The sequence below is a fragment of the Lepus europaeus genome, chromosome 19 (assembly GCF_033115175.1).
Source record: "Lepus europaeus isolate LE1 chromosome 19, mLepTim1.pri, whole genome shotgun sequence".
In the NCBI taxonomy this organism is placed as follows: domain Eukaryota; kingdom Metazoa; phylum Chordata; class Mammalia; order Lagomorpha; family Leporidae; genus Lepus; species Lepus europaeus.
Window position 1 is genome coordinate 35,351,210 of NC_084845.1, and position 26,722 is coordinate 35,377,931.

At 39.1% G+C, this 26,722-nt stretch overlaps 1 protein-coding gene across 6 annotated transcripts in view; it reads left to right on the plus strand.

Annotated features, from left to right (window-relative positions):
* The window catches only part of PHKB (phosphorylase kinase regulatory subunit beta), a 234,271-nt gene that overhangs the window by 121,240 nt on the left and 86,309 nt on the right, over positions 1-26,722 (plus strand). For all 6 annotated transcript variants that reach the window (XM_062177429.1, XM_062177424.1, XM_062177427.1 and 3 more), the window contains 4 exons: positions 3,371-3,428; positions 3,947-4,024; positions 6,557-6,715; positions 25,134-25,228. In XM_062177429.1, the coding sequence (XP_062033413.1) occupies positions 3,371-3,428; positions 3,947-4,024; positions 6,557-6,715; positions 25,134-25,228 (390 nt within the window). The remainder of the gene's footprint in view (positions 1-3,370; positions 3,429-3,946; positions 4,025-6,556; positions 6,716-25,133; positions 25,229-26,722) is intronic.

Sequence of the window (26,722 nt, forward strand, 5' to 3'; positions counted from 1 at the left end):
TCTTTCTTCTCTCTGTCTCTCTGTCTCTCTGCTTCTTAAATACTTGAGTAAGTAAAATTTAAAAAATCCCACATTGCTAGAACATCACAGTGATCAAAAGCATAGATTAAGCAGGCTGGTTTTTTGGGTTTACGTTCTGGCTCTGCCATTTAATAGCTGTGTGACTTTGGAATAATTTAGGTAATGTCTTCGATTAATATTTTTATTAGTAAAATACTAATAGCTACATAATAAGTTTCTTATGAGAATTAAATGACTTAAAATTTTTATGTACAAAGTGCTTAAAACAGTGTTTGGCATATACTAAGTGCTCAGTGTTAGTTTTTATTACCAGTGAGGCCCGTTTGCTCTAATGGACCATGTTGATTCACTGCATGAACGGTTTTTCTATTGAATATTCAGTGCTTTGCTTGTCTGCTCCAAAAGTTTGTCAAAGAATGGAATTAGAAGATAGGTTTAGGAGCTGGCACCATGCCATAGCTTGTAAAGTTGCTACCTGCAACCCCAGCGTCCCATATGGAAGCTCCACTTCCGGTTTAGCTCTGTACTAGTGCAGTGGAAGATGGCCCAAGCCCTTGGGCCCCTGCACCCACTTGGGAGACCTAAAGGAAGCTCGCAGTTCCTGGCTTCAGTCTGGCCCAGTCCTGACCAATGTGGCCATTTGGAGAGTGAACCAGAGGATGGAAAATCTGTTTCTCTCTCTTCTCCCTCTGTCTCTCTCTCTCTCTTTCTCTCTCTGTGTAACTCAAATAAATAAAATCTTTTTTAAAAAAGTAAAGTATTTCAGCACAAAAAATTGAATTCATCCTCAAATGTTCATGGAAATGTTTATTGTGGAAAAAAAAACACAAAACTTTGCATGTAATTTCAGTACAAAAATAAGCTTTTCTTTTGATTCCAGTTTTTCATAAAGTTTTGAGTACTCATTTAATATCTATTCGGGATTCAGCTTTCAGTGCATTAAGCAAATGGTCTCATTAAAGCTGATAGTTCTTCTTTTTCCCTTTTCTTTTTCATTTAGACAATTGTATTTGAAATATAGCTTTCTAAGTATCTAGTTTTAAAACTTTATATTTCAGAAACAACATACCACTATATTCAGGTTTATACTAGCTGCTTTTAAGCTGTCCAGAAAACTATTACACTCCACCCAAGTTAAGCATCTGTGCACATTACTAAAGACTTTTCTGTGGTGGGTAGACTGAAAATTACTTTTGTAAGCATGTTCACAATTTTGACTCACTGAAAATAAGTAGGGTCCCCATGACTTGTATATAGATAATATTCAGGTAACAGTAGACCTTGTACTTTGCTTGGCAGTTAACATACCCCTTTTTATTATTATTATTTTTTAAAGATTATTTACTTATTTATTTATTTATTTATTTGAGAGGTAGAGTTACAGAGAGAGGGAGAGACAGAGAGAGAGGTCTTCCATCCGCTGGTTCACTTCCTGAACGGCCGTAACAGCCAGAGCTGAGCTGATCCAAAGCCAGGAGCCAGGAGCTTCTTCCAGGTCTCCACATATGTTCAGGTGCCCAAGCACTTGTGTCATTTTCCATTGCTTTCTCATGCCATAGGAGAGAGCTGGATCGGAAAAGGCACAGCTGGGGCTAGAACCGGTGCCCATCTGGGATGCCAGCTCCACAGGCGGAGGCTTAGCCCACTACACCACAGCGCTGACCCCAACATACCACTTTTCTAAAATTCAACATGCACTTAGTTTTTCTAGACAGCTGGATGAACTATTTATTATTAAACATCACAGTTGATTATAATTCAGGAGCATTAGGAGCCTGGTTTATTGCATATATCTTTCAAATTTTACAGTATTATTAATATTCTTAACAATTTGTTGGGTTTGGCCAAAAGATTGATTTGTCTCTTAAATGCCTTGAAAATAATTTTTTTTCTAGTTAATTTATTCCCTGAGCTGATTTGTGGCACTTACATTTGAATTGGACCTCCTGCATCTACTTCTGCACCTGTATGCTACTAAGAAGCACCTCAAGGTTCCACCCCCAATTCAGGACATCGTCTTCGTTCATCCGTCTTCGTTCATCTTCATCACTGTTTTTACTTCTTGTCAGTTCTTCTATGTGAGCCTTGTAGGAACTTCTCATGAAAGCATTTCCAACTTGTTCGCATTTGTACTCAACTTCCCAGCTTTTTCTTCTTATTTCCTACTTGATAGCCTTTTATCTGCATGGCTTCCTCCACTGCATCTTTCCCTTTCCATACTTATCTCCATCCCTCTTGTCTTACTCACAATGTTGTCTGTTCTTCTTTCTCAGGCCAGCCCTACTATGTACAACCCATCAGGTCTCATTTACTTTCTTGGGATTCGCATTGAGGGTTTGTTTCTCTGATAGAAGGATAACCATCTCTGTTTCTTTTTTTTCTCTTTATCTTTCCCACTTTTGCCTTCCCTATATTTTGCTCTTCCAACTTAAATTAGTTTCTTTGCTTCAGCCTAAATACATTGGTGCATATCATTGAACACACAAATACAAGCCCTCTCACCGCTTTCCCCATTGTCTTTCTCCCGCAGCCACTCTTCTGAGGAGTGTGATCTAGATTTGGTGTCTTGTTTGCCTCCCACTCACTGTTGCCCCTTATGATGTGGCTCTTCTTTCCTGCATTCCCCAGGAGCTTTCTGGCTTCTGTCCACTGAGGTTACAGGGCATAGTCACAGAGAGAGAGAGAGAGAAAGAAACCAGCTCCATCCGCTGGTTCACTCCCCAAATGGCTACAGTGGCTGGAGCTGAGCCAATCAGAAGCCAGGAGCTTCTTCTGGGTCTCCCATGCAGGTGCAGGGGCCCAAACACTTGGACCATTTTATACTGCCTTCCCAAGCCATAAGCAGAGAGTTGGATCAGAAGAGGAACAGCCAGGACATGAACCAGCGTCCATATGGGATGCCACAAGCAGAAGCCTAACCTACTATGCCACAGCGCCAGCCCCTGCTTAAAATCTTAAGGATTAGGTTAGACTAGTGGTTCATAGCCTGGGGCAGTTTTGTCTCCATGGTGACATTTGACAATTTCTACAGACATTTCTGGTTGTCACAACTGGTGCGTGTCACTGACATCTGAAAGGAACAGAGTGGGGATCCTAGTAAAAATACTAGAACAGTCTGGACATTAGCAAGTACTCAGTAAATATTTATTGAATGACTGCTAATGGATGGATTGAATGAACAAGCTTTTGAATAATAGAATCCTAAGAAATTAAAACAAGGAACAATGAAACTACTTATAAAATCAGTCAAATATTAAGTTATTACAGTAAATAAATCTTTCCCATGTATTTGAATTATAGTTGTTCTAATTTGTTAGTGAGAAATTTAATGTTTTGCTTTCTGTTTTAGTTATTTGATGGCATTGAATGTGAATTTCCCATATTTTTCCTTTACATGATGATTGATGGTAAGTGAGCTTTTTCTAAAATTAAAGCTACAGGATATAAGTGATTCAAAGGAGAGCAGAAATGATATATGACTTCTTTCAACTAGCAAAACAGACTGCACTCATATAATGTTTACTGCTCTTATGTTGTATTTATGCTTTCTTAGTGAATGTTAAGTCATTTAAAGAATTTTAAAAAATACTTTGAAATATTTAAAGGTGATACTAATATATTACTCATATTTATAAAGATTTTTATTGCTAGAGAAATTGACTACTATAAGCCATGACATTGTGACCATTTATTACGTTTATGCTTTAGAATAGATAAATTTTGATTACATTTTTATTGAAGTTTTCAATTCTAAATGTTAACAAGACTTTCCAAAACAGATTTCTTAGAAAATTATCACAGACAATTGCATAATCTTTTTTAGAACCAAAATAATTATAACTGGGCTAGTAGATTTTTCTGTGGTAAATTTTTTGTGATGCTTATTGAATTCAGTTTCTAATGGGCTTTAAATTTTACATCTTAGGAGTTTTTAGAGGCAATCCCAAGCAAGTAAAGGAATATCAGGATCTTTTGACTCCAGTACTTCATCAGACTACAGAAGGTACAGGTGTTTTTTCCTACCAATGTTTCCTAATGTTCCATTAATGTGTGTAAAAGAGTCCTTTATAAAACCCAACAACTTATATTGGGGAAAAAAAAAATGGAAGGTGCCTCAATGAAATTTGAAAGAATAATCTATATTAATTTATTGTAAAAATATGTTTTTTATAAAAGGAGCTCATTAGACAAATCAAGGATGGGGATAAATTTAGGTGGTCCTGGCTAAAGTAATTCCAAAGTAGTTGCCAAGTGGGCAGAGTTTCTTCATTTGCTTCTTATTGTGTAATTTCTTTACTCTCTATAGTTTTACAATAATATAAAATAACTAGTTATTACCCAGGACACCACAGATGCTGTGGTCAGACAAGTGCTTCCTCTCCTGACATCTCCAGTGGGCCACTTAGAGAGGCTCAGCTCTGGCCTAAAGCCACTAGCAATACCAAGAGAATTCTAGCCTCATCTTTGGAGTTGCTTCTAGGATGGTTAGCATTGTGTTTGGAATGTCTGTTATGTGCTAAAATGTCACCTTTGAGGATGGAATTAATTTTTAGATCAAAATGCTCAGTTTTATAAGTAAGAGTATATTGATTTCAGTCAGAGATAGCAATGACCATAGAAGAGCATAATCGGCTTTTCTATATAACTGGAAAACTAATTCTCAAGGAATTCCAAAGATGATGTACTAGAGATCTTTTGGATTTAGAAGTAGTAAAAGAATAAGAATATTTTCTCATGAGTGGACATCTTTGAAAATATTAATGTAAGTTAAAAATTATAGTATGCTGGTTAAAACAAAAAAGGATGTTTTTATGGACACAGTATAATGCATAAACTACAATCACAACCCTGGGACCACTCCTTTCTCACATGATGTTTGTCATATTCTTTGGGATTTTCCACACTCATAGCAGAGCAAATACTTCATGTTATAGGCTTGCCCTTTAAAACGTTTATAATTCTGAAAGTTGTGAAATGTTTCCAGGTGAACATTAAATTCCAAATAAATATTAATTTTATAAGCAATTATGTCATTATGATACCAATATGAAAAATAATGTAATGAATTTTGTAATTAATGAAATCTCTGTAATATTCAGAAGTAGGTCATTGATGCATTTGAGGCAGGATAGATGAATAGATGTATGGATGGACAGATAGGTCTCAGGTTGGTAGATGGATTAGATAGGTAGGTAGATAGATAAACTGGTCAAGGGCAGGTGACCTGATATGTGGCAAGCACTAATGATATCACAACCTCCTTTTGATAAGATATCCCAGCTACTTCCTTGTAGTGGGCAGATAAGCAAAAAACTGGTGTGTTTGTGTGTGTGTGTGTATGTGTTTTAACCAGGTCAAGTGGCCATCTTAACCACTGACCAACCTTTGCTTCAGCAAAATACTAAAAAATTCACCCTTGGGAGGAGACAATAAGCTAATGAAACTTGCAGTGTATAGCAGAACATATTATCCCATTTGTGCCTATGTGGGCAAAGACCCACCCCTAACATGGTAAAGAGTGTTGCCCCAAACAAGATAAATCTGATACAAGAATCTTCTGCTAAGCACTGGGTGCACAGCTCATTCTCAAGCATGCCTGCACTTACCTATCTAGAATGTACTTTTATGTCAATAAATCCTACTGGCATTTGTGTCTTATCATCAAATTCTTTGCTGTGTTGACAAGAACCTGGACCCCTCTGCCCTTGGATACATTGAGGTGGTAGTTTAATATTCCCCACTTTAGGTTTCATCATGCTCAGAGAATGAAGTTCGAAGTATTCTCCATGTATCATAGGCATTTTTACTAATCAGACACTATTAGTGCATGAAGGAAACATTTTTAGGGACATTGGTATAATTTTATTAGGAAAATTAAGTTTACTATGGGCTGATGTTGAAAAAACTTTTCTGCAGCACTCTACTAGAATATTATTTTTTGTCCTTTTGTGTCATCCACAGAGATCCTACTCTTTAATACTTTTAGTTTCTACCAGGAACCTTTTAAAATGGGTTGGTCACAGGAAAAGATGAATTTTTTTTTCCTATTCAATGAAATTGAATGGTAAATAATGGGCTTAATGTTTAATGGGAGTTTATTTGCTGTAAGAATAGCTCAGGGTTATAATTCTTCAGTTTAGATTACAGTGTCTCATTTGTGATGTTTCCACAGACTAATCCTATTAAAATAACTTACTGTATAGCTCTAAGTATTTACACTCGATGCATTTGTCTACATCTACATAGCTATTAAAGTTAAATATTGGTAGGGAGATTATGTACACGTTGCTGGCTAAAGTGTTATGAATGATATGCTATCGAATTACTCTTTTAGAATCAAGACCATTTTCTTCATTTTTGTATTGGCCATGTCTGAAAGGAACCAGAATATCCCACCTTCTGTAGTTGATCAAGTCTGTTATCTCCTATACAACCTTTCTCTTTTCCTGCTCTCTAATCATTGCAACTTCTTAAAAGGAGATTTGAGGAGGACACTGAATTGTTACATTTTAATACTTATTTTTAAATTCCATAGGATATCCTGTGGTACCAAAGTACTATTATGTGCCGGCTGACTTTGTAGAATATGAGAAAAGAAACCCTGGTAGTCAAAAGCGATTTCCTAGCAATTGTGGCCGCGATGGAAAACTATTTCTTTGGGGACAAGCCCTTTACATCATTGCAAAACTCCTGGGTAAGTTGAAAAATTTGAGGGCATTTTTTTCACCTTGTTATCAAGCTATTAGAAATTTGTATGTCTTCACTAACATTTTTCTTGGGTTTGGTTGATGTTTCATGTTATTAAAAAGTCATTGGGGGAATTTCTTTGCTTGTAAAGGTATACTAATGTATTTAGTTCATTGAATGATGATGGACAGTCTGGGAAGAAAATCGGTATGTGTACCTATGATCATTTAGGCAGCTGCATTTAGTAGTAAGGTTTCTGGCAGATGGCTGTGGTAACCTGAGTTACTTTTATATGATGTAATACAATTTTGATTTAATGTAACAGTCATCTCCATCATAGCTTTAGTAAACTGCTTACCATAAGGAATCAGTCATCTAAAAGTTCTCTTTTTTCCAATAAACACATATTTTCAGTTTTCTGTTAGCTGGCCATTATCCATACTTCTTTGAACAGTTCTTTCTTAGCTTTTTCTACAACTTCAGCTGAAGCAGAGTACTTTTAGACACATTATAATTAGGACAAATTTGATGAACAGAAAGAAGCATATGGGTCTTCCTGCATCGCTCCTTATGAAAATTTCAAATAGTATGAGCATTTCCAGAAAAAGGGCTCTATCACTTTAGAGTCAGAATCCATTAAAGGCAAACAGATGATGAAATTGGCCAATTGTAAATACTGTACCTGCGCTAGAAGAACTACTTTCTATATGAAATACTGTTATTATCTTTGTCGTTTCTAGCATTACAGCATAAATGCTAAATTTGTTTGTGCTGTAAGAGTAATCATCTTGGTTTCTTTTTTTATATTCCATTAGGGAAGAATATTTCAAAGGCCAGATTTCCAAGCTTTACACAAATGATATGTAAGAGCAGACAGAAGCTAACTCAAAAAGAAAATTAAGTTAATGCTGTTCTCATTTTGCTCCTTTCCTGTATTTGCTAGTGTGTATATATATATATATATATACTTAATGCTAATTTAAGGACATGTAGAAAATTTTTCTTCATGTGAAGGGACAGCTTTTTGACAAGGTGTTGATATTATTTATACAGGTTTTGCATTTAGATTTTCCAATGGGAAGAAAGTATACATGAAGTAATTTTCATAGAATCTAGTTGGGGGAAAGGTTATCTCTGGATTGAAGGTTATTTCCATCTCATGACATAAATTTAAAGAGGTTTGTTGTTATAAAACATAAATTTAACATTAGAAGCATAATTTTTATATACTATACCTGGAAATTATTAATGGGCATAATGAAATTTTTCTGTGATTCTGAGATTAAAAACTGGCATCTAGGCTCTGGAATTTAAGATTTACAACTTATTTTTCCTGCCTGTTGCTAAATTTCTGGCCTGGTCTTAGTACACTAGAAAGAGTGCTGTTTGAGCAAAACCTCAGGATAAAATTGACAAGGTTACTATATGGGTAATACAGAATTGACTACACTCTACATAAGTAAATTGAGCTTTAAAAGGGGAAAAAATGGTACAGAACAGTAAAAAAAAAAAAAAAAAAATTGGGCCTTCCTTACTTCAAAATAAATGTGTTGAATATAGGCAATATTTTCTCACTTTAAGACCAGAGTGAACATAAATAGTGCAGGTCATGCCTTCATTTCTATTTCATGACCTAAAAGAAGAAATATGGTAGGGCTCCCTTAAAAGACAGAGTCAGTTTCTCCTTTCCCTGCTGAGCTTTTAAAAAAAGACAGTAGAGCACTTGTAGAAGGTGTGTTGTGCGCTATGATCCTTTCTGACAAAAAGAGATGTTGTGTATTTATTAGCACTCTGGCCTAGCCTTGTGTCGTCTGGATAACAGCTCGCTGTTTAAGATGAGTAAGATCTCAGAGGGTTCAATCATTTAGTTGCTCTTAACTATTGTATACTTCCCTCAAGAACCATCAAATGAATATGAATTTTCATTAAGATTCCAAACACCACAATTACTAACAAAGTATTTTTTATTCATTAGAGGAGTCTCAGTTGGATATCTTCTTGACAACATTTTGTGGGTACTTAATTGGAGTTACTATTTTTGCATTAAAATCTTTAAAAAGTGTTCTGTAATGTATGACAATAATGCAGACCAGTTTGTATCTCAGTGAAATCTATTAAGAATAGTTTGCTTTGTGTATACCTAAAGTGAATGATTATACAACAAAGCTATGTGACTTCTATTCTGTTGTTAGAGAAAAAAGACATAATGTGCTGTTTCCTGAAACAAGGCCTGAACTCTCCTACTGTGTTTTTAGAAAGCAATTAATTGGAATGGGCACTGTGGCTCAGTGGGTTGAACCACTGCTTGGGATGTCCACAGCCTATATTGGAGTACTGGATTAGGCCCTGCCTCTTCGCCTCCCATCCAGCTTCATCCTAACATACCTGAGATTCAATAGATGATGACCCAAGTGCCTGGGTACTTGTGGCACATGTGCGAACCTAGATTTAGTCTGACCCATCCCTGGTTGTTGAGAGCATTTCGGAAGTGAAGCAGCAGATGGAAAAATCTCTCTCTGTCTCCTCCTTTCTTTATTACTCTGCCATTCAAATGAATAAATAAATATTTTTTTAAAAATAAAAAAGTTCATTTTTTACAGTATTTCCCTTTTCTCTTTTGACTGTTAGAAAATAAGTATTTGTTGGGGCCGGTGCTGTGGTGTAGCCAGTAAAGCCACTGCCTGCTACAGTGGCATCCAATATGGGCACTGGGTCAAGTTCCAGCTTCTCCACTTCTGATCCAGCTCTGTGATAATTTGCCTGGGAAAGCAATAGAGGATGGCCTAAGTGATTGGCCTTTGCCACCAATGTGAGAGACCTGGAAGAAGCTCCAGGCTCCTTGCTACACACTGGCTCAGCTCTGGCTGTTGTGGCCATTTGGGGAATGAACAAGCAGATAGAAAATCTCTCTCTCTCTCTCTCTCTCTTTCTATCTCTCCCTCCTTCTCTCTCTGTAGCTCTACTTTACAAATAAATAAAATAAATATAACAGAAAAAGCTTGAAAACATCATGAAGTATTCTTTTTTTTTTTTTTTTTTTTTTTTTTTTTTTGAGAGGCAGCGTGGAAAATGAGAGAGAGAGACAGAGAGAAAGGTCTTCCTTTTGCCGTTGGTTCACCCACCAATGGCCGCCGTGGCCAGCGCGCTGCGGCCAGCGCACCGCGCTGATCCAAAAGCAGGAGCCAGGTGCTTCTCCTGGTCTCCCATGGGGTGCAGGGCCCAAGCACTTGGGCCATCCTCCACTGCACTCCCAGGCCACAGCAGAGAGCTGGCCTGGAAGAGGGGCAACTGGGAGAGAATCCGGTGCCCCAACCGGGACTAGAACCTGGGGTGCCAGTGCCGCAGGTGGATGATTAGCCCAGTGAGCCATGGCGCCAGCCAAACTTAGACATTTTAAATATTTTCTTTAAAGAGTTATTTAATTATTTGAAAGGTAAAGTTACATGGAGAGAGGAGAGACAGAGAGGCAATGAGAGGCCTTCTATCCACTGGCTCACTCCCCAGATGGCCACAATGGCCACAGCTGCATGAGAACATTTCAAGCATGGAAGGCTAAGACACTGTGGCAAAAAATGACCTACATGAAAGATCTCTGTGAGTGAGATCCCAGTGGAAAGAAGGGGTCCTCAAAGAGGGAGGGACCTTTCTCTGCAGGGAGGAGAGAACTTCCACTTTGATTATGGCCTATCTAAATAGTGTTGGAGTTTGTGAACTCAAGAGGCTTCCATAGCCTTGGCAGCTCATGACAAGAGCCTCAGGTTATCACTGACATCATAAATAAGAGTGTCAATTGTTAAATCAACAACAGGAGTCACTGTGCCCTTGCTCCTCATGTAGGACCTCTGTCCTTAATGTGTTGTACTATGAGAATTAACAGTGAAAATAGTCTTCAAACAGTACTTTATACTTTGTGTGTCTGTGTGGGTACAAACTGTTAAAACCTTTCTTAGTATAGAGTTGATCTTCTGCATATAAAGATAATTAAAAATGAATCTTGGCCGGCGCCTTGGCTCAATAGGCTAATCCTCCGCCTGTGGCACTGGCATCCCGGGTTCTAGTCCTGGTCAGGGCACCAGATTCTGCCCCGGTTGCTCCTCTTCCAGGCCAGCTCTCTGCTGTGGCCCGGGAGTGCAGTGGAGGATGGCCCTAGTGCTTGGGCCCTGCACCCCATGGGAGACCAGGAGAAGCACCTGGCTCCTGCCTTCGGAGCAGCACGGTGCGCCGGCCGCAGCGTGCCAGCCGCAGCAGCCACTGGGGGATGAACCAACAGAAAAAAAAGGAAGACCTTTCTCTCTCTCTCTCTCTCTCTCTCTCTCTCTCTCTCACTATCCACTCTGCCTGTCAAAAAAAAAAAAAAAAGTATCTTAATGAAGAATGGGTTGGGAGAGGGAGTAAGAGGTGAGATAGTTTGGGGGTGAGAGGGCAGGTATGGGGGGAAGAACCACTATAATCCAAAAGTTGTACTTGCAAAATTTATATTTATTAAATAAAAGCTTTCTATAAAAAAGATATCTGAATTAAAGTGCTTTGATATGTCATTGTTTAGAATTTGATTTAATTTCCTATAGAAACTATGTTAAATGATTATTAATTACAAGCAAAGTTGTAGCCATGTGATATAGTTGACTTATTTGGCATAATCATCTTTTTCCCCACTTTCTTCTCCCATACTTTCTCTTCCTATTTTTTAAAAATTTTGCTTTATTAATTTGAAAGGCAGACAGACAGTGAGCTCCCATGCACTGGTTCACTCCCCAAATGCCTGCCGCAGGCCCAAGCCTGGAGCTCACTCGTGCTTATGTGTTGGGGGCAGGGACTCAAGCGCTTGGGTCATCAGTTGCTGCCTTGCAGGGTGCACTTTAGCAGGAATCTGGAATCTGGAGAGGAACCGTTACTCAAACCCAAAGATTCTTGTGTGGCTTGTAGGTGTCCCAAGCAGCTTCTTAACTACTACACCAAATGTTTGTCCCTTCTCTTTTTTATTTTTCTTTTCTTCTTCGTATTCTTCCTCTACCATAGTGGAAAATTCAAGGATTTATGGATCATGGGTTTAGGAGCCAGATAGTTCAGTGTTTGAATACAAGTTCTACGACTTACTACCTCTGTCACTTGGAGAATTCTCTTCCGTGAATACCAGTTTCCTTATTTTTTGTTATGAGGAAATATACATAAACCACTTACTTTAGGAGCCATACTGGTTGAGCTAGTCTGAAATCGGAATACACCAAAGTTCAAAACTTTTTGAATGCCAGTATGATACCACGAGTGGAAAATTTTACACCTAACATGTGCCAAGTTGCCGTCAAAATGCAGGTGCACTAAAAATAGTCTAAAATTACCTTCAGGCTATGTGTATAAAGCATATATGAAAGGTAAGTAAATGTTTTGTGTAGATTTGGTACCATCCTCAAAATATCTCATTATATATATATATAAGTATTCCAAAATGACTCCAACATCTGAAACACTTATGATCCCAAATATTTCAGATAAGAGATACTCAACCTGTGTGTACTAGCATGATTCTTCTTCCTGTCTTCCTTCTACCCTCTTTCCCTCTCTGAGTTCACATTGAGCAGATAGCATATGTAAAATATGTTTTACAGCTTTTGTCATGAGGGAGCTCAGGATGCTAATGCACCTTCCTTGCAGGTACCCCCATAGCCACAGAATGGATCACAAGAAGAATGTGCTTCCCTGGTTTCTACTTTACATATTATTCATCTATTCACGGATTCTACTTTTGCCTGTTCTTTGGTCAGCTTGATCTCCAGTAGCTTGAAAGCACAAGCTATAGGAAATATTTCTCTCTAATGGCAATCTATTTGTTCTGATATACTGTCTCGTAATTCCAGTGTTTGAAACTAAGATCATTCCATTTACATTTGATTTTATTCACGATTTTTCTTGCCCAATGGACCCCAAATTTAAAAGCCACTGATCAAGCCTGGAAATCGAATGCTTTTTAAAGTCAAGTGCATTATTGATCAACTGTCTTCTAGTGTGTCTGAGGACATGAGAAGCTGAGGTCTTGATTTGCATTAGTCTGTTGACTTCAAATACAGTCAACTTATTCAGTATACCACATGATTTTGCTACTGATCAGTTAAAGATACAACGAATAGATAAAATAGATAAGAATAGATAAGAATGTACAGATACATTTCTACATTGTGGTTGCTAAGAGATTTCCCAGTGATTACACTCCAGGAAGCTTGAAGCAGAAAAACATCGATTTCTGAGCACTTTCATTATCTTGTTCATGGTATCCATGTGATTGCTAGTGACCTAGAGTGGAATTTCTATCCAGCAGGCTTCATAAATGTCTTGAGAGGACATGTAGTATTATTTAAAGGCTTTACATGAGAAGATTCTCTTTCTTAGCTTATTGTATAAATAACTAGCGTTCCTGAAGCTAAAATATTTCAGTTGAATTGCTATTAAGGATTGCAAATTTGTATAAAAAATGATAATCTCACCCCCAAATGTTAAACTGAATATGAAAGTAATGATGCCAATACTCTAAGAAGGCTCTTCATACATTAACAGTGCCTACCCTAAAATATGTCAGATTATATGCTCTTTAAAAACAACAACAAAAACTTTATTTGTGTGAGAGGCAAGAGGGAGGGAGGGAGAAAGAAAAAGACAAAGACACAGAAAGACAGAGCACCCATCCTCTAGTTCATTCCCCACATTTCCACAATAGCCAGGTCAGGCCCAAAGCTGGGAACCTGGAACACAATCCAGGTCTCCCTTGTGGGTGTCAGGGACCTGATTACTTGAGCCATCACTGTTGCCACCCAGGGTTTGCATTGACAAGAATCTGCAGTCAGGAGCCAGAGCCAGGAATTGAACCCAGGAGCTCCAATGTGAAATGTTGGAGATCTTTTCTTTTTTTTTAAGATTTTTAAGATTTATTTATTTATTTGAAAGGCAGAGTTACAGAGATGCAGAGAGATAGAGAGAGGTCTTCCATCCACTGATTCGTTCCCCAAATGGCTGCAGCAGCTGAAGCTGGGCCTATCCAAAGCCAGTAGCCAGGAACTTCTTCCTGGTCTCCCACATTGGTGCAGGAGCCCAAGGACTTGGACCATCTTCCACTGCTTTCTCAGGCAAAAGCAGGGATGTGGACTGGAAATGGAGCAGCCAGGACTTGAACCAGCACTACAGGTGTCAGCTTTCCGGCTATGCTACAGAACCAGGCCCAGACATTGGCGATCTTAACTGCTAGGCTAAATGCCTACTTCTCGTGCTACAGATATCTTAAGTCATCTTCCAATCTTCTCTGTAAGATGTGTTCTGTGTGATGCAGGTGAAGAGACTTGAAGCCCACAAGAGTTCAGCAGTGTGCTCATGATCACACAGCCCATGACTGATAGTATTTATTAATTTGGGACTCTACGTGGTACTTATATCACCTATTACCTCTATGACATTAAATATTCTTGCTGAAAACAAAACCTTGACTCATCTAATATAGTATTAAATTACTTTTTGTTTTCATTTACATGCTGCGTTTTGTTTTGTTTTTAAGATTTATTTATTTACTTGAGAGGGACAGCTATGGATAGAGAGAGGGAGAGACAGACAGGGAGGTCTTCCGTCTGCTGGTCAAACCCCAAATGGCTGCAACAGCCATAGCTGGGCCAATCTGAAGTTAGGAGCTAGGAGCTTCCTCTGGGTCTCCCACGTGGGTACAGAGGCCCAAGCACTTGGGCCATTCTCTACTGCTTTCCAGCCATCAGGAGGGAGCTGGATCAGAAGTGGAGCAGCAGGCCTCAAATTATTGCCCCTATGGGATGCGGGCAGCGCAGGCAAATGCTCAACCTACCATGCCACAGCGCTGGCCCCATGCTTGCTGTTAAAACATACTTCTTTGTCATTGCTGTGAATTTTCCAGTAATTGGTTTTGCCTATTTTACTTTGTTTTTATGGTTTCTCTTATCAGTCTACATGATGTTTTATATATTAGTGTATAACAGTTCTTTGATATTTTTCTAGTTTGTTTGCTCTAAATTTTGCTTTTTTTTTTTTTTTTTGAGGAATGAAATTTAAAAGCTTTATAAAACTCAGATCTGTCAGTGTTTTTCTATTTAATGTTTGGCCATGGGATTTTTGCATTTAATCTTGAAAGCCCATCCATGTTAACTAATTAAGTCAAAAAACAAATTAAAAAAATGTGGAATTTGAGGGTATAATATATAAGGTTGAGGTTTTAAGTTTTCTTTTTCCCCAAACAGTGCATTTCATAATATGTGTGTTACTAACCTTTGTTTGTGTCACTACTGCCAAGAATCAGTTAGGCTTTTAAACAATTTTACTCTGTGAATTATCTGCAGAGCCTAGTTTAGTGTGTATGTGTGTAATTTTGGTGTCATGATTAAAATAATTATTTAGTCTTTTAAATTTCCTTTAGATTGTCATGTCATTAAAGAAACAAATTCTTCATATGTTTTCTTTTTACCCTAACATTTATTATTTGAGACAAACACAAGGCATATTTTGTAAACTTTTCTGTATATAAAAATGAAAAAAACAATGAACTTAAACGCTTGTTTTCTAAATTTAAAAAGAGCTATCCTTACCTGAAGAAATAGGTGATTATCTTTGAGGTTTGATATTCCACTGTACATGTAGATAGCCATTTCTCTTTTATCCTTGCTCTTTTTTTCTCTCATTTAAAATATCCTGTAGTTGAAGAAGTTAAGTTCTTTCAGGCTTGTCACTGTTCACCAAAAACTCAGTGTTACTGAATTGGCACAATGATGACCTCAGTTTTTGCTCCCTGAATGAAAAATGCAATGCCGTGTGTGTGTGTGCGTGTGTGTGTGTGTTGGGGGGGGGGTGGTTATTAACCTTAAAAGGATATATGCCACTTTTCATCTTTTAATGCCATTTTCCATGAACTTTTTGAATTTATAGGTGAGCACATGGTGTGTGTTGCAGCGTTAAGCTAAAGAAGGGTGGTACAGAGAAATATGAAAGAAATGCAAAGAAATAAGCTTTTGAAAGACTTGATTAACCGTTTGACTCATGTAAAGTTAAATAAATTAGCATTTATACTTTCCAAGTACATGCGATTTTTTTATTTGTCATCATTTATAAATGCCAAAATAATGATGGAATTTTATTTTTATAGACTGACAGTGAATTATTAATTGTGGAAGATGCATGCTGGTTGTGGAAATTTTTTCACATCTCAGTGATCATACAAATGAGACAGGAAAATAATTTGTGGCCTATGTAGAATATCAGTGTACTAATCAACCCAGTATCATGAGCTAAATAGCAATTATAAATTGGAGTTATATGTGTAGATGTGCCATAATCAAGTCTATATTGGTTGGATTTACATTTGGCAAAAAATGTTTTTTCAAAGAAGAAAATTATCTCTGATAACATCCTGATTTTAATTGGGAAAAAGGTAACATACACAGGTCTAAATTTTTTCTCATTGTTTCCTCTTGTTTTCTTTACCGTGTTGTATAAAATATCAGTGTTCTCATAGGGCAGAATCAGTATATGGTCAAGAGCCTAGACTGTAGAAACAGAACATCTCAGCTCTGCTATATGCTAGCTGTGAGCAAGTTCGTCCCACACTCAGTGCCTCTGTTTTGTCACGTGTAAACTGATAACGTTTTGGGGAGGATTAATGAATTAATATATGTGAAATACTGGTCAGGAACATAGTAAACATTAAATGCTGTTGCTACTACAGAGGCAGTGGTGCTGAGGCAGCTTCTTTGTCTATTCTTCCTCCTCCTTCTTTATCTTGTTAGTCTACTGTTAACATTTCTTTTATTGTTATTAAAGAAATCCTCCCCTTTGGTGGTTTAGTCTATTGGATAATATGGCAGAAGTGCCTGGAAGGCACTCTATAGTAGGGATACAATGTAGAAATACTCCCAAAGCTGCAAACAGATTTACAACCATTAACTTGATGCTCTGTTTTCTAGAAGTGTTCACTGTGTAAAAGCAGTCCTTAGGGGCAGGCATTTGGCCTAGTGATAAAGCTGCCAATCAGGATGCCTACATTCCTGTTAGAATGCCTGCGCTCTAGTCCCCGCTCTGCTCCCAATTTCAGCTTTCTGCTAATGCAAACCCTGAGAGACAGGAGGTTTGGCTTAAGTGTTGGAGTCACTGTCATCCACATGGGTGATCAGTTGTTGGCTTTGGCCCAACCCAGTCTTTTGTTGGCATTTGAGGAGTGAACCAGTGGATACAAGGGTACACACACTCTCTCTTTTATCTGTATCTGAAATGAATAAATTTTTAAAATAAAAATATATAGTACTTTTAAAAACCTGTGAAACATGAGCTATAATTTCTTTTCAGTTCTTATATTTATTTGAGAGGCAGAGAGAGAGAGAGAGAGAGAGCTCCCATCTGCTGGTTCACTCCTGAAATGCTTGCAGTACCCTTGGCTGGGGCTGAAGCCAAGGTCCTAGAATCAGGAATTCAGTCTAGGCCTCCCAACCACTCTCCAGCATCGCTTGTTCCCTCCAGGTTCTGCATTTGCAGTGAGCTGGACACTCAGGCAGAGCTAGTATCAAACTCAAGCATTCCGGTGCAGCTCATAGTCATCTACTTCTAGGCCAGGGCAAGGAACCTTTATTCTGCCAAGGCCTTTTGAATATTTATAATTTCATTTGTGGGACATACAAGAATTATCAACTTAAAAATTAGGCTGCTATATATAGTTTTATTGAATTTGTCCTGCCTGTGGTTGCCTTGGCAGGGCCAGGACAAAGGATTTCATGATTATTACACTGTCCACAGGCTGATGTTCCTCACCCCTATAACACTCACCCAAAATGCATTATTTTTAAAACAGCTCTGTTGAGATATAATTCATATACCATACATTTCACCTATGTAAAGTTTACAGTTTAGTGACATTTAGCATAACCACAGAGTTCTGCAGCCATGACCAGCAGTGAATTTTAAACCATCCTATCACCCCACAAGAAGACAGCCTCTTTAGCTGTCACTTCCCATTTCCCTCTCATCGATACTCCCTTTCCTTCAGCACTAGGCAGTTACCAGTCTGCATTCTATTTCTCTAGATTTGTCTGTTCTACACATTTCACATACCTTGAATCATATGTACAGTATGTGGCCTTTTGTGTCTTGCTTGTCTCTCTGTATGTGGCCTTTTGTGTCTTGCTTGTCTCTCACTTAGCATGTTTTCAAAGTTCATCCATGTTGTAGCCTGTGTCAGCACTTCATTCCTCTTTACAGCAGGATAATATTCCATTGTGGGTATATGTTGCTGTGGATTCATTCTGAGAAGAGGAACGCGGTGGGGGCAAGAGGCGCAGAGTCACCACACAGACCCTGGGAGTCCGGTGAAAGCAGACCAGAGGCGAGCAGCCTGCAGACTTGTTTATTTCAGTTGGTACAGCAGCTTAAATAGCCAAGGCAGCCAATCTGATCAAGGGGCTGTCTATGCCCTAACCAGTCACGGCCTGTTGGCAGGCCATTTCCGAAGCCATCCAATCACAGCCTGTTGCCAGGCAGTTTCTGTTGCCAGCGGCCATCTTGGCATGGCCTTCTCATTCCACCATATGTATATACCACTTTTTCTTTATCTATCTATTCATCAACTGGTAAACAGTTGGATTATCTCCATTTTGATGCTATCCTGAGTAGTGCTGACCTGAACTTTAATATAAAAATTGCTGTTTGACATATCTTTATCTATCTTGAATATATTCCTGGAAGAAAAATTGATAGATCTTTTTTTTAAAGATGTATTTATTTATTTGAAAGGGTTACACAAGAGAGAGGAGAGGCAGAGAGAGAGAGAGAGAGAGAGAGAGAGAGAGAGAGAGGTCTTCCATCCACTGGTTCACTCCCCAATTGGCTGCAATGGCCAGAGCTGTGCGGATCCGAAACCAGGAGCCAGGAGCTTCTCCCAGGTCTCCCGTGTAGGTGCAGGGGCCCAAGGACTTGGGCAATCCTCTATTGCTTTCCTAGGCCATAGCAGAGAGCTGGATCAGAAGTGGAGTAGCTGGGTCTCAAACCGGTGCCCATATGGGATGCTGGCGCTCCAAGCCAGGGCTTTAACCCACTGCACTACAGCGCCGGCTCCAGATAGGTCATTTTTTTAAAAAAAAATATTTATTCATTTGAGAGTCAGAATTACACAAAGAGAGAAGGAGAGGCAGAGAGAGAGAGAGAAGGGTCTTCCATCCACTGGTTCACTCCCCAAATGGCTGCAATGGCCAGAGCTGTGCTGATCCAGAGCCAGGACCAGGAGCTTCTTCCAGGTCTCCCATGTGGGTGCAGGGGCCCAAGGACTTGGGCCATCCTCTGTTGCTTCCCCAGGCCTTAGCAGAGAGCTGGAGCAGCCAGGACTTGAACTGGCGTCTGTATGGGATGCCAGCACTGTAAGCGGCGGCTTCACCTGCTATGCCACAGCACCGGCCCCAATAGGTCATTTTAACTCTTAGGTTCCACATTTCCAACAACTTTCAAGCTGTTTCTAAAACAAGATGTATCATTTTGCTTTCCCACAGTTCTAATTTTTCTACATCCTTGCCAACATTTGTTCTTACCTGTTTAATTATGGCTATCCTAATAAGTGTGAACTGGTATTGCGTTATGGTTTTGATTAGTATTTCCCAAATGATTAATGTTGCTTATTGGTAATTTATTTAACTTCTCTAGAGAAATATCTATTTAGATACCAGGGTTATTTTTGTTTAATTAATAGATTGATTTTAGAGGCAGAGAGAGAGAGAGAAAGAGAGAGAGAGAGAGCGAGCTCCCATTTGCTGCTTTATTCCCCGAATGGCACAAGTCTGGAAGACCAAAGCTGGGAGCTAGAAACTCAATCCAGGTCTCCCATGTGGGTGGCAGGAGTCCAGTTACTTGAGCTGTGTTTTCTGCCTCCAGGGTTCTCATGAATAGGAAGCTGGAGATGGGAATCAAGTCTAGGTATTCCAATGTGGGATTTGACATTTTAACTGGAGTCTTAACTGCTAGGTCAAATGCCTGATCCAGATACTACGGCTATTTTTAAAAAAAACGGATTTATTTATTTATTTATTTATTTGAAAGGCAAAGTAACAGACAGGAAGAGGCAGAGAGATAGAGAGAAAGAGAAAGAGAGACAGAGAGAGGTCTTCCATCTGCTGGTTCACTTCCCAAATGGCCACAACAGCCAAGGCTAGGCTAAAGACAGGGCAGGAACTTCATCCAGGACTCCCACATGAGTGCAGGTCCCAAACACTTGGGCCATCCTCCGCTGCTTTTCCAGACACATTAGCAGGGAGCTGGATCAGAAGTGGAGCATGTGGGACTCAAACGGGCACCCATATGGACACCAACATCACAGGCAGCAGCTTTACATAGTAATGCCGCAGTGATAGCCCCTACTGTTGACTATTTTTAAATTCAGTTTTTATTATCAAATTGTAAGAGTTCATTATATATTGTAAATACCAGTCTCACATGATACATGATTTGCAAATATTTTAACCTGTGGGCTTGTTTTTTTTTTTTTAAGATTTATTTATTTATTTGAAAGTCATAGTTACACAGAGAGAAGGAGAGGCAGAGAAAGAGGTCTTCCATCCACTGGTTCACTTCCCAGTTGGCTGCAACGGCTGGAGCTGTGCCAATCCGAAGCCAAGAACCAGGAGCTTCTTCCAGGTTTTCCACGCAGGTACAAGGGCCCAAGAACCTGGGCAATCTTCTACTGTTTTCCCAGGCCATAGCAGAGAGCTAGATCAGAAGTGGAGCAGCCGGGATTCGAACCAGTGCCCGTACGGGATGCCAGCACTGCAGGCGGCGGCTTTACCCACTGTGCCACAGTGCTGGCTTCAGTGGGCTTTCATTCACTTTCTAATGCTGTGCTTAAAGGTACAAGCAGGCCGGCGCTGCGGCTCACTAGGCTAATCCTCCGCCTTGCAGCGCCGGCACACCGGGTTCTAGTCCCGGTCGGGGCACCGATCCTGTCCCGGTTGCCCCTCTTCCAGGCCAGCTCTCTGCTGTGGCCAGGGAGTGCAGTGGATGATGGCCCAAGTCCTTGGGCCCTGCACCCCATGGGAGACCAGGAGAAGCACCTGGCTCCTGCCATCGGATCAGCGCGGTACGCCGGCCGCGGTGGCCATTGGAGGGTGAACCAACGGCAAAAGGAAGACCTTTCTCTCTGTCTCTCTCTCTCACTATCCAATCTGCCTGTCAAAAAAAAAAAAAAAAAAAAGGTACAAGTAGTGATAATTTTGACAAAAATCTAACATCTCTTTATTTCCTGTGTCACTGAAGTTTTGATATGGCAGATTTGTCTAAATCAAAGTCATAGATTTGTTCCTGTAGTTTCCTCTGACAATTTTCTAGTTTTAGCTCTTAGATTTAATTTTTTGATAATTTTGAGTTAATTTTTATAGCTGACATGAAAGAGAGGTCAAGTTCATTCTCCTACTGTGGGGATATATATTGGTCCCAATATTATTTGAAACAACACCAAAAAATTTGCTCTCTTCTCCACTGATTTTTTGGCGCCCTTGTGAAAAACCATATGTAACAGTTTGTCTGAATGCTCAGTTCCAGTCCATTGATCTGTACGTCTGTCCTCAGGCCAATACCACTCTGTTGTAACTACTGTAGCCTCTTTGTTTCCAATCTGGATGCCTTTTATTGCTGTTCCTTTCTCCTAAATTCCCTTATTGAAGCCCCATTATAATTTTGAACCTAAGTGGAGACAAATGGACATCCTTTTCCTGTTTCTGATCTTTGGGGAATAGTATTCAATCTTTCACCACTGAGCATGATACTTGTTGTAGATTTTTCATAGATGCCCTTTATCAGGTTGAAGAAACGTGCTTCTATTCATAGTCTGGTGAGTTTTTTTTTTTTTTTAATAAAAAGATGTCAAATTTTGTCAAATGGTTTTTCTGTGACTATTGAGGTGATCTTTGTGCTTTATTCTATTGATTTATTGTATTATAATAATTAGTTTTTGGATGTGAAGTCATCGTTGCATTTGTTTGAGAGATCATATTTGGTTGTTAGGTATTAAGCTCTTTTATGTGTTCCTGGATTTGATTTGCTAGTATTTTGTTGTAGATTCGTGTGTCCATATTCATCAGATATTTTGGTTTATAATTTCTGTATATGTGATGTTTTGATTTTGTTATTGGAATAATGCCGGCCTCTTAGAATGAGTTGGGAAGTTTTCCCTCCTTTGTTTTTAAAAATCTTTGGGAAAGGCTGGTTTTATTTTTGTTGTTTCGGTCCTTTTGCTTGTTGCAGGTCAATTCATATTTTCTGTTCCTTCTTGTGTTAGTTTTGGTAGTTTATGTCTTCATAGAAATTTGTCCATTTCTAATTTGTTGCGCATATTTGCCGATATTATTTTATTATAATCCCTAAAGTTGGTAGCAATGTTTCACTTTCATTCCTGCTTTAGTTTCTTTAGTTAGCTGAAGTTTTCTGAATTTTTTCAGTTTTTCAAGAACGTACTTTTGACTTCATTGATACACTCTATAGTTTTTTTTTTCTCCCATCCAAGTACTAACCAGGCCCGACCCTGCTTAAGTAGGTTTTTTCTACATTGCATTTCATTAGTTTTTACTCTAGTCTTTATTATTTCCTTCCTTCTACTTGATTTTGGTTTAGTTTGCTCTTTCAGATGAAGGTATTGACTTGAGATTTTTCTGTTAATATAAATATTTATAACTAGTGAGCTCCCTCTGAGCATTACTTTACCAACATCCCATAAATTCTGGTATGTTTTATCATCAGTATCATCAGAAAGTACATTGGAGAACTCATTTGGCCTCTTGATTGACACTGGTTGGGCTGCCCACATTCCATGTCAGTGTGCCTAGGTTTCAGTCCCACTCCCAATTCTAACTGCACGCTAATGCAGACCCTGGGAGGCAGCAGGTGACGTCTCCAATTGTTGGCTTCCTGCAATCTACATGGGAGTCCTGGATTGAATCTCTAGCTCCCAACTTCAGCCTGGCCAAGCCCCAACTATTGTGGACATTGTAGGAGGGAACCAGTTAGACGGGGACTCTCTATCTTTCTCTCCCTCTCAAATTAAGTAAGTAAATAAATATTATCTTAAAAACAAGAAAGTGCAATAGAAAATATTTTTTAGAGTCAGCATTGTGTGCCAAGTTAAACTGCTGCTTGTGACACTGGAATCCCATATCAGAGTACTGGTTCAAGTCATAGCTGCTTTGCTTCTGATCCTACTAACCACTAATGCACCTGGGAAAACAACCCATGATGACCCAAGTAATTGGGCCCCTCCCACACGTGTGGACACCCAATTGGAGTTCTAGGCTCCCGGATTTGGCCTGGCCCAGCCCAAGCTGCTAAGGCCATCTGGGGTGTGAACCAATAGATAGACACTCTCTCTCTCACTTTCTCTCTCTCTGTCTCTGTCTTTCCCTGTCTCTGTCACTCTTTCAAATAAATAAATCTTTTTCAAAAATAAAATATTTTTAATTTACCTTTTTATTTCTTATTGTGTCCATTGATTATTTAGAAATGTGTTATTTAATGATACATACTAGCGCAATTCTAAAATTTCTTATTTCTTTCAAATTGTACTCCATTGTTAAAAAATAAACTTTTATTGTTTCAGTCCCTTCATGTTTATTGAGGCTTTTCTTATGACCTAGAATATCTTATTACCTGGGGGATATTCTATGTGCATTGAGAAAATTGTATGTTCTGCTCTTGTTAAGTAGAGTTTTGTTTTTGTTTTTGTTTTTTGAAGATTTATTTTTATTTATTTGAAAGTTAGAGTTACAAAAAGAGTGAGAGAGGTCTTCCATTTTCTAGTGCATTCCCCAAATGGCCACAATGGCTAGGGGTGGACCAGACCGAAGACAGGAGCCTGAAGCTTCTTCTGGGTTTGCCACATGGGTGCAAGGGCCCAAGTACTTGGGCCATCTTCCACTGCTTTCCCAGGCACATTATCAGGGAACTGAATCAGAAGTGGAGCATCCTGGACTCGAACTGGTGCTTGTATGGGATGCCAGTGTCACAAGTGGCAGCTCCACCTGCTAAGCCACAATGCCAGCCCCAAGTGGAGTTTTCTATAGATGTCCATGAGGTGTAGTTGGTTTTAGTATTGTATAAATGGATATTGTAAATGTATTTTTTATTCTTTGTTGACACATAGTGATTGTACAGATTGATAGGGAGCAATGTAATCTTCTCTCCCTTTTTTAAGATTATTTGTTTGAAAGAGTTAGAGAGAGGGAGAAACAGCGAGAACATCTGTCTGTTGGTTCAGTCTCCAAATGATCACAGCTATGAGCCAGGAGCTTCATCTGAGTCTCCCATGTGGGTGACAGGGGCCCAAACACCTAGACCATCTTCTGCTGCTTTTCCCAGGACATTGGCAGGCAGTTGGACCTGAAGTAGAGCTGCCGGGACACTAAGAGATGCTGGCATGGCAGTTGGCAGCTTTTGCTTCTGTGCCATAATGCCAGCACCAACAATGTAACTTTTCAGTACATATGTAAAGTGTGTAATGGTCAAACCAGGGTAATTAACGTATCTGTCTTCTTAGATGTTTATCATTTCTTTGTGTTGGGAATTTTCAAAATTGTCTCTACTAGTTATTTTGACATATTCAACTGTTGTCAACCACAGTTACCTTACTGTGCTGTAGAACACTAAAAATTACTCTTTCTATCCAACTGCACCCCTGTGCCCATTGACTGACCTCACTCCACCCCTCCCCCAACCACTTTCCCAGGCCCTGGTAACGATTGTCTGCTTTGATGAGATCAAGTTTTTAGCTTCCACATGTAAAGGAGAACATGCAATATTTGTATGCCTGACTTACTTAACATAGTGCCCTCCAGTTCTATCCATGTGGCCACATAGACAGAATTTCATCATTTTTATGGCTGAATAATACTCTGTGTTATATACGATATGTACCACATTGTGTTCATCCATTCATTTGTTAGTAGACACTTACTTTGATTCTGTCTTGATTGTTGTGAATAGTACTAAAATAAACATGTGAGTAAAGATGTTCCTTTGATATATTAATTTCAGTTCCTTTAGATATGTTCCCAGTAGTGGGATAGCTTGATCATGTAGTAGTTCTATTTCCAGTTTTTTTTAAGAAGCTCCGTGCTGTTTTCCGTAATGGCTGTACTAATTTGCATTCCTGCCAATACTGTATGAGCGTTCCCCTTCCTCAGCATTCTTGTCAGCATTTGTTATGCTTTGTCTCTTTGGATGCTCATTCTGACCCGTTCTGACCGGGGTGAATGATATCTCATTGTGGTTTTGATTTGCATTTCTGTGATGATTAATGATGTGGGCATTTTTTCATATCATTGTTGGCCATTTGTATACCTTCTTATGAGAAATGTCTATTCAGATCATTGACCTGGCAAATGCATTTTTGATAATATCACTTCCTTATTTTTTAGCTGATGAATTAATCAGTCCCAAAGACATTGATCCTGTCCAGCGTTATGTGCCATTACAGAATCAACGTAATGTGAGCATGAGGTTTTCCAATCAGGTAAGGAAGTATGGCATTTCTTAACTTAGACTCATTCAAAGACATTTACAACTTAGCTGGGGGGACCACTTCTGAGGGAAAGGGTTCTCTCCCTTCTATTAGGATTTACTTGTGCTAAAGGACTACTTGTTAATGAGGAAGTAGGAATCATTATATCCTATAAGGTGTCTTCCGGGTAAATAGTTCCACCTTCAGGATAGTTAAGTTCAAGGTGCCACCTGTGTTTGAGAAGGATGCAGTGCAAGGGGTGGCAGAAGGACAGACGAGACAGCACTGGTAGTGAAGAGAGTGGGATGCTGTGCAAGGTCCTGCGCTTCATTTCTTTCTTCTGCTTTGTTTCTGTGACAGGGCTGATGACGGACGGGGTTGATCTTAGCATGTGGTGGTGACATGTCAGGGAAAGGAATAGTTTGTACGTACTTGCAGTTAGTACCTATAGATTCAGACTGTGTTATGTCAACAAAATAAGTGTTTGCAGTATCAGCAAGATTGATGTTGACTTGAACAAACCCTCAAGTATTAAATGATAGCAGTAATGAGAACTGTTAAAATGAAAGTGTTGTAGATTGTGTAAACTGCCTGAGGAGAAAGGGAATGAGCCTGAGTGTGTGCTAGGATTCCAAGCAGTTAACATGCGTTTGATAAGAATGGCATCAGCACTTAGGGGTACACTTACAAATGGAAATGCTCCTCTAATATCGCCTGTGAAGACACACATGCACACAGCAGTGACTGCTTGTCTTAGAAAAGGAGAGCCAACAGCTCTGTTGAGTTCTGTCACACTGTTTCTCTGACCCCTTTGTTGGTCTTCAGCGAACTCTACAAACACTCTGAGTGGTTTGTTGTCAAGACATAACTTAAGAGACTTGTAAATAAATGTTATGATTTTCTCAAGAACATAAAATCTCTGTGCTAATATATAATAGAAAATTTTCACTGACCTGGAAGTTCTTTTCAGGTAAGACTTGGCTCTTAAGTTAACCCAGTGTACAGTATAGTGCAAATGTATAGTCTTGAGATATGCAGTTGTACATGAAGACTTGGTAAAATAGGGAATGCATCTATTTTCATATTAGTCAGTGCTGTGACTCTAAAGCTATTTTAAGACTAGTGTCTGTCATTTACATAGCATTTCACACATGTTCCCTGCTCCTGTAGGGTTGTGAAGCTTCAAAGCCTTTTCTAGGAAATAAAGTAATAGTTCACAGACTTGAAATATGGGACCGGAGCCAAAGAACATCAAAGCATTTATAGGCAGATGGTTAAGAAAATCTCAGTTACTTCATGCTTGTCACATAAGGAAAGTTCTGTGTAATTTTTGGCATACAGTATAACTTGGAACTCTTCCTCTCCCACTCAAAGCTTATCAGATTTCAAGTGAGTGAGAATTCACTCTACATGTACTTTTTAAATCAAAATCATTTTCTAATTTTGCTACTAAGTGATCTGTGGCATGCCTCCCAAGTGGAGCCACATCCTGGATAAGAGAAGTGT